The sequence below is a fragment of the Ursus maritimus genome, unplaced genomic scaffold (genome assembly GCF_017311325.1).
Source record: "Ursus maritimus isolate PB19 unplaced genomic scaffold, ASM1731132v1 scaffold_24, whole genome shotgun sequence".
NCBI classification, from domain to species: Eukaryota; Metazoa; Chordata; class Mammalia; order Carnivora; family Ursidae; genus Ursus; species Ursus maritimus.
Window position 1 is genome coordinate 1,028,636 of NW_024424897.1, and position 10,585 is coordinate 1,039,220.

The 10,585-nt window shown below is 64.7% G+C and overlaps 3 protein-coding genes across 12 annotated transcripts in view; 1 reads left to right on the forward strand and 2 right to left on the reverse strand.

The window, feature by feature from the left end:
* The first annotated feature begins 1,032 nt into the window (after positions 1 to 1,032).
* DCXR (dicarbonyl and L-xylulose reductase) lies at positions 1,033 to 3,035 on the forward strand. The gene is made up of 8 exons (XM_040639970.1): positions 1,033 to 1,157; positions 1,308 to 1,405; positions 1,895 to 2,049; positions 2,144 to 2,186; positions 2,260 to 2,359; positions 2,450 to 2,514; positions 2,605 to 2,722; positions 2,850 to 3,035. Exons 1-8 carry the CDS (start codon positions 1,106 to 1,108, stop codon positions 2,951 to 2,953), a joined length of 735 nt encoding a protein of 244 aa, XP_040495904.1. The 5' UTR covers positions 1,033 to 1,105; the 3' UTR covers positions 2,954 to 3,035.
* Positions 3,036 to 4,987: 1,952 nt separating this feature from the next.
* On the reverse strand, positions 4,988 to 7,373 carry RAC3 (Rac family small GTPase 3). Of its 2 annotated transcripts, none has more exons than XM_040639846.1 (6): positions 7,257 to 7,373; positions 6,737 to 6,808; positions 6,489 to 6,606; positions 6,287 to 6,349; positions 5,704 to 5,863; positions 4,988 to 5,501 (listed from the first exon to the last, which is right to left on the reverse strand). In XM_040639846.1, exons 1-6 carry the CDS (start codon positions 7,289 to 7,291, stop codon positions 5,371 to 5,373), a joined length of 579 nt encoding a protein of 192 aa, XP_040495780.1. In that variant the 5' UTR covers positions 7,292 to 7,373; the 3' UTR covers positions 4,988 to 5,370. The 2 variants fall into 2 exon arrangements, with proteins under 2 accessions (XP_040495780.1, XP_040495781.1); XM_040639847.1 differs by having other exon boundaries at positions 5,700 to 5,863.
* A 469-nt stretch (positions 7,374 to 7,842) lies between these two features.
* The window catches only part of LRRC45 (leucine rich repeat containing 45), an 8,011-nt gene continuing 5,268 nt past the window's right edge, over positions 7,843 to 10,585 (reverse strand). For 7 of the 9 annotated variants that reach the window (XM_040639975.1, XM_040639974.1, XM_040639977.1 and 4 more), the window contains 6 exons: positions 10,482 to 10,552; positions 10,010 to 10,102; positions 9,640 to 9,732; positions 8,958 to 9,131; positions 8,739 to 8,886; positions 7,843 to 8,492 (listed from right to left, as the gene is read on the reverse strand). In XM_040639975.1, the coding sequence (XP_040495909.1) occupies positions 8,296 to 8,492; positions 8,739 to 8,886; positions 8,958 to 9,131; positions 9,640 to 9,732; positions 10,010 to 10,102; positions 10,482 to 10,552 (776 nt within the window). In that variant the 3' untranslated portion in view covers positions 7,843 to 8,295. Of the gene's footprint in view, positions 8,493 to 8,738; positions 8,887 to 8,957; positions 9,132 to 9,639; positions 9,733 to 9,888; positions 10,103 to 10,481; positions 10,553 to 10,585 lie in introns of those variants that run through there. The other 2 variants (XM_040639972.1, XM_040639980.1) reach the window with 2 other exon arrangements.

Sequence of the window (10,585 nt, forward strand, 5' to 3'; positions counted from 1 at the left end):
GGGGACAGCTTAGAGCATTTCCGGCCGGCCTGCAGGGCCTCCCACAGCAAGGTTTGTGCCAGAGCTGGCCCACTGGGATCCCGGGAGAGGTTAGAGGATTTGGACACAAAGGAAAGCCACAGCAGGGATCTAAGCAGATGTGCTTGAATTCAGGAAGGGCTTTAAGGTGGGGGCTGCTCTTTCCTCGGCTTCCGGCAGGGTTTGCGGGGCTGAGAGGGGATGAGCACGGCGGGGCCAGGCTGGGCGGGAGGACTCAACTTGGCTATTCTCCAGGGGCTTCTCAGATATGGGCCTCATGCTGTCCTGGCTGCCATCTCCTCCAGCCTGTCCATTCCTCGGGGCCCAAAGTCCCAGTGACAGAGGCCCCGCTCTTGGCCGTAGAAGGCCCTCCAGGCAGCTCTAGGCTTTCTCGCCAGCTCTTACGGGGAGGCAGTGCACACATACGTATCTCCCACATATATCTGTAAATGACCCTAAAGCCTCAGGAAGCAATGCTTGCCCTCGCTGGCCCCTGTGCACCTCGGTGACCCCAATCCTACCTGTTCTTATCCTACCCAAGTTTTGTAAAGTGCTGGTGGGCTCGAGTGGGCGGGCCTGGATAACATCGGGGTTCAGCCCCCTCGAGGCTGAAGCGGAACCTCGTTGGCATTGGCTTCTTGGGGCTTATTTAGTTGTCCAAACTCCCCCTCGGGGCACTCCCGGGGAGCCCGCCTGAGCCACTCCCAGGTCGGGGCGGGGGGAGGCATGCGGTCCTCGCACCAAACTTCGCTTCTCAGAAACAAGACACGTAACGTCAGCGCTGCGTTCTCCGTTTCACGGGTCATTCTGGCACTAACCACCGCATCTGTGCTTTGGGGAAAACAGGGAAAAAACGCTCGCGGAGGCTGCTAACCCGATTTCACGCCCCGTTGACCCACCGCCCCCACCGCCCCCACCGCCCCCACCGCCCCCACGCCCTTAGGCCAGTCTCCCCACTAAGGGAGGGGCTGTTTTAATGTCCCCGCCCCCAGCCCGGACACCCGCCTGTGATTGGCCGCCGCGCCCCGCCCCGCGCCCTCCCACCCGCAGTGTCGCGGCCGCCGAGCGCCGTCACCGAAAGCTAACCATGGAGCTGGGGCTCGCGGGCCGCCGGGCGCTCGTCACTGGGGCGGGCAAAGGTGGGCCTGCGGGGCGGCCGGGGTGGGGGGTGGCGGGCGCCGGGTCCGGGGGTGGCCGTCGGTCGGGGGGGGGCGGCGAGCGGTCGGGCAGGGGCGACGGGCGCCCGGGGCGGGGGTGAGGTGCTGCACACTGAGCCGCGCTCCCCGCAGGCATCGGGCGCTGTACCGTCCAGGCGCTGCACGCGGCGGGTGTGCAGGTGGTGGCCGTGAGCCGGACCCAGGCCGACCTGGACAGCCTGGTCCGCGAGGTAGGCACCGCCCTGTCCCCGCCCAGCGGGCGGCGGGAGGCGGGCGGGGCGGCGGGGCAGTTGGGCCCGGATGCGCAGGCGCCCGGTGCTGGGGCTGACCGAGGGGCCTCAGCAGCCCCTCCCGGGGCCCTCGGCCTCCCTGAGCGGCGCAGCGTCCGGAGGAACGGCGACGCCCGCTGGGCTTGGAAGGAGGCAGAAATGGCTGCTTTGCAGGCCCATGAGGCGCTAGGGTGCAGGAAGTGGACTAGCCAGAAGCGGGGCCGCCTCCAGGTCCCTAAGCCCTGAAGAGCCCAGGGGCCCAGGGGCCGTGTGAGCTCCTCTGTCACCTCCTTCAGCAGCCTCGGATTCTGAACCCCAAGAAGGGATCTGTACCCTCTGGGACTTCTAAGCCCTCCCCATGCAGGTCTGAAAGGCCTCATGTGGCAGAGGCCCAGCTGCGCCCCTCCTTGGGCATGGAGCCTCTGGTAGCTGTGCCCCCCCTACACACAGTGCCCTGGGGTGGAACCCGTGTGTGTGGACCTGGGTGACTGGGAGGCCACGGAGCAGGCCCTGGGCAACGTGGGCCCTGTGGACCTGCTGGTGAACAACGCTGGCGTGGCGCTGCTGCAGCCCTTCCTGGAGGTCACCAAGGAGGCGTACGACACGTGAGCCGGCCAGGGTGGAGGAACCCTAGGACAAGGGCTGCCCCCTGCAGCAGCAGCCGCAGTCCCTGACCAGGGTCTCTCCACCTGCCTCTAGGTCCTTCAACGTGAACCTACGGGCTGTCATCCAAGTGTCCCAGGTGAGCTGCCTTCAGGGCAGGAGTGGGAATGGTGGGTGACCAGTTCTGCCTCACGCTCCCTCTGCAATTCCAGATCGTGGCCAGGGGCTTGATAGCTAGGGGAGCCCCGGGGTCCATCGTGAACATCTCCAGCCAGGCCTCACAGCGTGCACTAACTAACCACAGTGTCTACTGTGAGTAGGTCCCAACTACACCCCAGCCCCCACCCCACTGACCCCCAAGCCTGCAGCCAGCTCAGGCTCCAGGCCTGCCTCTCCTCACAGGCTCCACCAAGGGTGCCATGGACATGTTGACCAAGGCAATGGCTCTGGAGCTTGGGCCACACAAGGTGAGCCCCACTGGGATGTCTCCGGTCACTCAGCCCCCCTGCCCTGCGCACCTAGCTTGCCTTGCTAACCTCCTGCCTGTCCTGGTGTAGATCCGCGTGAACGCGGTGAACCCCACGGTGGTGATGACCCCCATGGGCCAGACCAATTGGAGCAACCCCCAGAAGGCCAAGACCATGCTGGATCGAATCCCGCTTGGCAAGTTTGCTGGTGAGTCAGGCGAGAGCCCAGTGGGGAGTCGCTGCGGTAGCCCGTGTGCCTGCCTCCATGAGGAGTGGCAGGGAAGGGTGAAGGGCAGCCCCCTTCACCTGTGCCCTGCCTTCCGCCCTGCCCGCAGAGGTGGAGAACGTGGTGGACATCATCCTTTTCCTGCTGAGTGACCGGAGCAGCATGACCACGGGTTCCACTGTGCCAGTGGATGGGGGCTTCCTGGCTTCCTGAGTCTCTACCTGACATGCCCCTGCTCTGTGCCAAGCCCACCCCTGTCCCCCCATCTCTCCAGTAAACATGATTCTTCTGCCTAGCTGGCACACTGATTTCTAGGCGGCTGGCAAGTGGCCAGAGATGCAGAGCCCAGTGCTGCATGTGGGAAGGAGTCCCAGGTAGGCAGACGCCCTTCGACTTACATCCCAGGCCAGGTGGCAGGCTGGCTCCCATGCCTGAGATTTTCAGACGTGGCCAAGTCCCTAGCAGGGCCTGGGAGGTAGAACCTTCCCGCAGCTCCTAAGCATGGTAGTGCCTTTGACCGAGGGTGGCCTTCGGGCCTGTCCAGAGGCCATTGGGGTAGAAGAATGGAGTTTTTAACAACCAGCTTGGTGGGTGTGATCCTGACATGAGTGTTGCTTGATTCTCATCAAAGGTAACAGGTCAGACAAAGGGGAAACCAGAAGGATGGAGGCTGGAGGTTGGCTATTTGTCAGTGATCTGAAAGACTTTGCTGAATCAGATGATAGTTTTCGAATACTGGAAGAACATTTTCTCACCTGTTTGAGTTAGTTATTCACAAAGTACTGAGTGCACAAGACTGCCGTGTGTGAGTTTAATCTGCTTTAAGTCTAGACGATGAATAGTAAATCAAGCCCCGTGGTGGCACTTGCTTGTTCCCGCGGTGTAGACTCCCACCCATTTGATATCACTGAGGGCAGAGTTGGGGAGAGATGCGCGGCCTCCCACCTTTTTTTTTTTTTTAAGATTATTTTTAGAGAGACAGTGTGCAAGCGGGAGAGCAGGAGAGGGGGAGGGAGAGAGGGGGAGAGAGAATCTCAAGCAGACTCCCTCCTGAGCGCAGAGCTGATGACACAGGGCTGGACACAGGGCTCGAGACCGTGACCTGAGCCGAAACCAAGAGTCAGAAGATCAACGGACTGAGCCACCCACGCGCCCCGAGGTCTCCCACTTTTATGTGGCATCCTCACCACACACACAGTGCGCATACACCCCAAAAACATCGGTGATAGCACTGTGCACAAAAACACTTAGGGGTGTTTGGAGTATTTGTTGATTTTGTTTTTAATATAGCTAATTGTAAGTTTATATAATAATTAATAAAGGCTATTTAATGGGTGCCTGGGTGGCTCAGTCGGTTAAGCGACTGCCTTTGGCTCAGGTCGTGATCTTGGAGTCCCAGGATCGAGTCCCACATGGGGCCCTCTGCTTCTCCCTCTGACCCTCCCCCCTCTCATGCTCTCTCTTATTCTCTCTCTCTCTAATAAATGAAATATTTAAAAAACAACAACAACAGCAACAAAATGGCTGTTCAGCAACGGCTAGCAAAATTCCCAGATCTCGCAGTCGGCTCTCCCGAGCTAGCTCGGGCCTGCTCTGCACGCCGCAGGGAGGCACCGGCTTCTAAGCACGTGTCTGCCTGGAGCGTGCCCTGTGGCTTCGGAGGTGAAGTCCGAGCTCCTGGACCGTGACTCCCAGGGCCCTCCCAGGCTGACCGCGGCTCACCTCCCGCTATGTGTGACTTCAGCCATGACAGACTGCCCCCTTCCCTGCTCTCTGAACCGTGCTTGACCTCTACACTCTGTCTACACTGGATGCCTTTCCTCCTGACCACTTCTCTTCCTGAATACTCGGCTCAGTGTTACCCTGCCTTAGTGGGTGGTGGGGCGCTAGGGGAGAGGCTGCTGGGACAGTCCTGCCAGGGGCTCTCTAGGGCTTGGTGGGCCCTGACTGCAGGCTGTCCCCTCACCACACCTGGGAGCTGCGGGTCCGAAGCCCACCTCACTCCCTGGGTGTGCCCCTCTCAGAGGCCTGGAGTCAGTAGGACGGGGGCTTTCTTCACCCCAAAGGGGCTGCATGCCCTTACTCCCGCTTTGGTCTGGGTTCCGTCCTTCGGGAACGGACACAGTTGAGCAAGGTCTTTTTCTCCTTTTGCCCAGCGTGTAGGGTCAAGCTCACCCCTCTATTCTCTATGGGGGAGGTTAGGGGCAAAGCACCCCAGGCCAGACAGACAAGTACCCAAATAGGAGATGTTGGTGGAGAATGTTTATTGTATAAAAGAAGTAAGGGCCACCCCATCCTGGGGCGCAAGAACAGGACCCATCCCCCCAACCTCCCCCATCAGGAAGCCCATCCTGGGGCTGCCCTGGACCCGCCCCTACAGCCTGAGGGAGACCCTGCTCCCTTCCAGCCTCCCGTGGGGTCCAGGTCAAGCTGGAGCTGTGCCCCCAGAAAGAGGAGACAGAGCAGACAGGACTCCATTGCCCCAGCCCTGTCCCCAGGAGTGGTGGCCTCGTCCCCATGCTTCTTCCCCCTCCCCACCCACACCACTCCCCCACAGCAGACTCAGGGACACCACATCTCAACACGACAGCAAACACGGGCGGGCGGGGCTGCTTCTCTAGAACCAGGCTCTAGAAGACCGTGCACTTCTTCCCCGGCTTTTTCACCGGGGGTGGGCAGAGCACAGCCCGGATGGCCTCGTCAAACACGGTCTTCAGGCCCCGCTGAGTGAGGGCTGAGCACTCCAGGTACTTGACAGAGCCTGGGAGCAGCGAGGGTAGGGGACGCTGAGAATGGGAGTCAGCGAGGGGGAGGACGGCAAGGGAGGGGGTAGTGCGGGAGGGGGCAGTGACGGTGGTCGGGGGAATGCAAGGAGGGGGTCAGCACGGGTGGGGGCCCTCCAGAGCATGCCTTCCGCCCCTTCTTTCCTGCCCCCACCCGAAGGCCCCACAGTGGCCACTCACCAATCTCACGGGCCATGGCCAGGCCCTGGGGGTAGGTGATAGGTGCCAACTTCTTGTCCCGCAGCCGTTCGATGGTGTCCTTGTCGTCACGGAGGTCCAGCTTGGTGCCCACCAGGAGGATGGGAGTGTGGGGGCAGTGGTGTCGCACCTCTGGGTACCACTGTGGGGACGGAGGCTCTGACCCCTACACCTGGGGGCTTCCCCTGAAGCCATGCCCGCAGCAGGCCATGGCTCCTAAGGGTCCCTTCATCTCAGTCCCTGGATCCACACCGAGCCCTTCCTGCTTCAGGAAGCGGCCAGTGGGCTTGGTGGGAAAACGACCGAGGACAGAAATACCTACCAGGAAGTTTCAAGGGCCTATCAGCCCTCCCTGCTCTGAGAGCCTCACTCAGCATCCCTACCCCACCTCTGCTCCTTCATCCCTCCCCTGGGTCACCTTCAGACCCAAGCAACACAGGGACCCTCTCTGCCTCCAAAGGGCAAATGACCTAAGGTCTTCAGGCAAGAGATCCCCCAACCCCAGGGACAGTCCTCTGGACAACCCCCTCTCCTGCAGACAGGCCCTCCCGGCAGCACAGCCTACCTTGGCTCGCACATTCTCAAAGGACGCCGGGCTCACCAGGGAGAAGCAGATCAGAAAGACGTCCTGGGGAGGAAGGGTGAGGGGGCCCAGGTGGGAGTGGTCAGGGACCTCCGAGCGGCCCCTGCTCCCCCACCCCTACAGGAGGACCTCAAGGACCCCGCCCAAGCCCCCCAGCTCCACGGCCGCCGCCGTTGTCACCTACAGTTTGGGGGTAGGAGAGCGGCCTCAGGCGGTCGTAGTCTTCCTGCCCGGCCGTGTCCCACAGCCCCAGGTTGACCGGCTTCCCGTCCACCATCACGTTGGCGGAATAGTTGTCGAAACTGCCCGGCAGAGCAGCACTGTCAGCCAGCTCTGGGGCGGCACCCTGCCCCCCGCCCCAGGGAGGCTGGCCCCGACGCCCAGGGGAGCCCTGAGACGGGCCGGCCCAGACACGCCCGCCCGAGCGCTCACACGGTGGGGATGTACTCTCCCGGGAAGGCGTTGGTCGTGTAGCTGATCAGCAAGCAGGTCTTCCCCACGGCGCTGCGGACACAGGGCGAGCCCACGTTGCTCCCGCGCCAAGGCTCGGCCCTCTGCCCACAAGGGCAGCCCCCTCCCGGGGACCCGCAGGCGGGGACGGGGGTCCCGGCCCAGCAGAGCTGCAGGGCGGGGGGGCGAGCGGGCTCCCAGATCGCGGCTCCCGGGAGGGTGGGACCGGCGGAGGGCTCGGTCCAGGTGAGAGGCCTGGCCCCACCCACCAGGAGGCCAGGCGGCGGCCCGGGAGCATCAGGTGGGCCTGGGCGGCAGGCCCGCGCCGCGCGGCCCGCGGGGACCCCGCCCCGGCGCGCCCTCCGGCCCCAGCCCGGCCCCAGGGCGCGCGCGGTAGGGGCGTCGGGGCGACAGGGCCGCCCCACCCGACCCCGCCCCGCCGCCCCGGAGCCGCGCGCTCGGCCGGGGCAGGGTCCCCGCGGCCTCCGCGCCGCGCACTCACCCGTCGCCGACCACCACGCACTTGATGGCCTGCATGGGCGCGGGCCGGGCGGGCGCGGCCGCGAGCCGAGCTGCGGAGAAATGCCCGGCGCCGCAGCGGCCGCGGACCCGAGCCGAGCCGAGCGGCCGGAGACAGCCGAGCGCCGCCGAGCGCCGGGCGCGGAGACAGCCGAGCGCGGCCGGCGGGGGGCGCGGGGGGCGCGGGCCCGCCCCGAACCCGGCCCTCGCGGTTCGCGGAGAACTCCGCGGAGGGGTGGGGACACGGCGACCCCCAGCCAGTCCCCAAGCCCGGGGGGGCTCCCCAGCGCCCCCGGGATCCCAGCCACGGGCCGGGGGGCAGCGCGGGCAGACGACTCCCACCCCCACGAGGCCGTGCGCGGGGGTGGTCTCCGTGCCGTGGCCTCTTCGAGGGAGAGCACGCCCAGGGCCCTCCGGCCAGGAGACAGCTGGCGCTCGCAGCGCCGCGTCCGGCCCCCGCCCCCGCCCCCGAGGTCGCCGGCGGTAGGGAAGGGCCACCCAGCTGCACCGGGGGGTCTTCCTTGCAGGGCTGGGAGCACAGACTGATGCGGGAAGACACCGGCCCGAAATGTATCACAAAGTGTACAAGTTCTGTATTTGCAAAGGTCCGGGAGACAGGGCCCAGCCCCGCGGGGCGCTCTCGTCACACGGCACGAGCTGTTGCGAGAAGGGGCTGGAGCGGGGGGGAGAGGGGGACACGGGTCTTCTGGACTTCCTTCCCGCGTGGGGGCTTTTCCTCAGATGCATGTTAGGTACGTGCCCTGGGACTGGGGAGAAGGACTGGGAAGGGCCCGGGGTGCCCACTCCAGACGTGGAGGCCAGCAGCCCTGGGCTCGCCTAGCCGGGTCCCCGGGGGTGTGCGCGGCGATCCCCCTCACTGATCCGGCTGGGCACCGACTGTCCGAGTCCCCAGCTGCAGACCCTGCCCGCTGCGTCCCGAGAGGCAGCGTCCGGCAGGAACGGGGACACGGATATCTGGGAGATGCCGGCCTCCTGCCCCTCCTGCAGACTCCTGCCTCCCTTCACTTCTGGGGGCTCAGAGCCCTCAGAGGAGACCCCTGCACATAAGCAAGGACAGCGTTTTGCAGGAAGCTGGCCCTCTGGGCCTCCTCTTCCCGGATGCGGGCGATCTCGGCCTCCTTGAGCCGGAGCTTCTCCCGGAGAGATGCGTTCTCACTCTCCCTGTCCAGCAGCGCCTCCCGGTGGTCACTTGCCATCACTGCAGGACAAGGAACAGGGTGGAGACGGCGCCAGGCTCAGGGCGCTGCCTGGGCACCAGCCAATCCGGAGGTCCGCAGAGGGGCCTGGTGGGGCTGGTGCGGGGTCCCCTGGGGGTGCAGACACCACCTGGCGCCGCCCGGAGCGCACACCCCGGCCGAGCCCAGCTCTGCAGCCCAGCCGCCCGTCAGATAATCCGGGGAGCAAAGGTCCTGCCGCGACGGCGCGGGGCTGGGGCTCAGCTCACCTTTGAGCTGGCGTTCCAGGGCTGCCACCTTCTCTTTCAGCGCCTCCTGGGCGGTCAGTTCTGCCTGCAGGCGGCCGTTCTGCTCCCGCAGCTCCACCCGCACCCTGGTCACCTCGGCCACCTTTTCTTGGTCCTTGTTGCTCAGTTCCTGCCAGACACGGGGGTGAGAACGTGGCGGGGGGCGGGGGGCGGGGGGGGGGTCCCTTCACGTCCAGGTACCTGCTGCAGCTCCTCCAGACGCCGCCTCAGGCCTTCCACCTGCAGGCTCAGCTGGCTGGCGCGGGCCTGGGCATCGGCCACCGTCTGCCTCTGCTGCAGGCAGGCGCTCTGAGCCTCGTCCCGAGCCTGCGCCAGCAGCCGCAGCTTCTCCTCCAGGTGAGCCAGGCGCTGCTGCTGTGGGCATGGGGGAGGGGCTGGTGAGCAAGGGGGAGGGCTGTGGCCTGCCTGCTGCTTCCCTGCAGGTGGCCCTGAGCTCCGGGGGTGGCATTGATCGCCCTGCTCAGCCACAGGGGGGCTTTCACTGCAATGTGGAAACGGCCTCATAACTCAGGTTACTGTGTACGTATATTCCAAACAGGCTCAACCTGAACTAGCCTATAGCGAGTACCCGTCTCCCAGGCTGACCATTCTGCCTCTGGTTCCTGGCTTTGGCCATGCAAACCCCTCCCCCATCCCAGGGCTGGACATCAGGGGCTCTTTGTAGGGGGGTCAGATGGGATCCTGGACCTGTCTTGCTCTGACTCCTATCTGCCCCTGTACCCTTGGCGCTCCTGTCCCCCACCTCTCTCTACAGAGCTGAAAGACAGCCTGGGTCTGGCCTGTGCACTTCTGCCTCCCAGGCCTTGCTTCCTGGTGGGCACCGCAAGCAGTGGGCTCCAGCCTTGCCTGGCCATGGGCTCACCTCCTCCAGACGGACTTGGTTCTTGGCCTTAATGAGCTCCTCTTCGGCCTGACCACGCTCACTGAGAGCTGCCGCCTTCACTCGGCTCAGCTCCTGCACCGCGGACAGTGACCCATAGTTCTCCTGGCCCCGGCCAGGGACTCCTCTGGGCCCACCCAGCTGCTGAGCCAGGGGGTACCCCTGCACCAGCCTCCTGAGAGCTTCGCTCACTAGGCAGGGTTGCCACAGCCAAGGGATCCCATGTCCCACCTCATTAAGTCCCTCTGGCCTCACAGGGATATTGGCGGGTGGGTCCTGATGAGGTTCTGAAACCACAGAAGGGATGCCCCAGGGAAGAGCACAGCCTAGCACCCAACCAGCACATGCTCACCTCCTCCAGGGATAGCCGTGAGGCCTCCAGCCTCTGTACCCTCTCCTGCATGGCCCTCTCACTCTCTTCCAGGTGACGAGTCATGTGTTCCACCTGCCCAGGTGAGGGGCAGGAACGGGGCTGGAAGACGGTCTCCCCAGCTTGCATCCCCCCATGGAATCCCCACCCCGTGGCAGGCAAATCTTGGGGACGCTTTCTTCCCAGAAGGGGCTGCCCCTCATGGCTTTGCAGGAAGTGAGGATGGAGGACATATCCCAGTGTCACACCCAGGCAGCAGCTGGTGCTAGGATCCTTTCGAGAGGCTGGTTAGGAGCTTCTGGGTCTGTCATCTGCCGGGGCAGGCAAAGAACTACTGCCCAGCACCCCAAGGCTGTCAAGGAGAGCACAGCCAGGGGTGTGCGCTGGGGACACCATGCCACCCTGGGCGGACAGTAGGGACAGCAGGAGGCCGGACAGTGTAACCAACAACCACCTCCTTGGCTCGCAGCTGCTCCACGTCCTCCAAGCTCTGTCGGGACCGTTTCTTCTCCAGTTCCAGACGCTCTGGAAGCCCGGGGGGGGGGGGGGGGGCTTGGG

Excerpts from the sequence above, each read along its gene's own strand:
- DCXR (XM_040639970.1), top strand. The coding sequence starts at position 1,106 with ATGGAGCTGGGGCTCGCGGGCCGCCGGGCGCTCGTCACTGGGGCGGGC. Across the intron at positions 1,158-1,307 it reads CGTCACTGGGGCGGGCAAAG|GCATCGGGCGCTGTACCGTC; the intron begins GTGGGCCTGCGG and ends CGCTCCCCGCAG. Across the intron at positions 2,723-2,849 it reads CCCGCTTGGCAAGTTTGCTG|AGGTGGAGAACGTGGTGGAC; the intron begins GTGAGTCAGGCG and ends CCCTGCCCGCAG.
- RAC3 (XM_040639846.1), bottom strand. The coding sequence starts at position 7,291 with ATGCAGGCCATCAAGTGCGTGGTGGTCGGCGACGG. Across the intron at positions 5,864-6,286 it reads TTGAGAATGTGCGAGCCAAG|TGGTACCCAGAGGTGCGACA; the intron begins GTAGGCTGTGCT and ends CCGTCCCCACAG. Across the intron at positions 5,502-5,703 it reads GGCCATGGCCCGTGAGATTG|GCTCTGTCAAGTACCTGGAG; the intron begins GTGAGTGGCCAC and ends CGCTGCTCCCAG.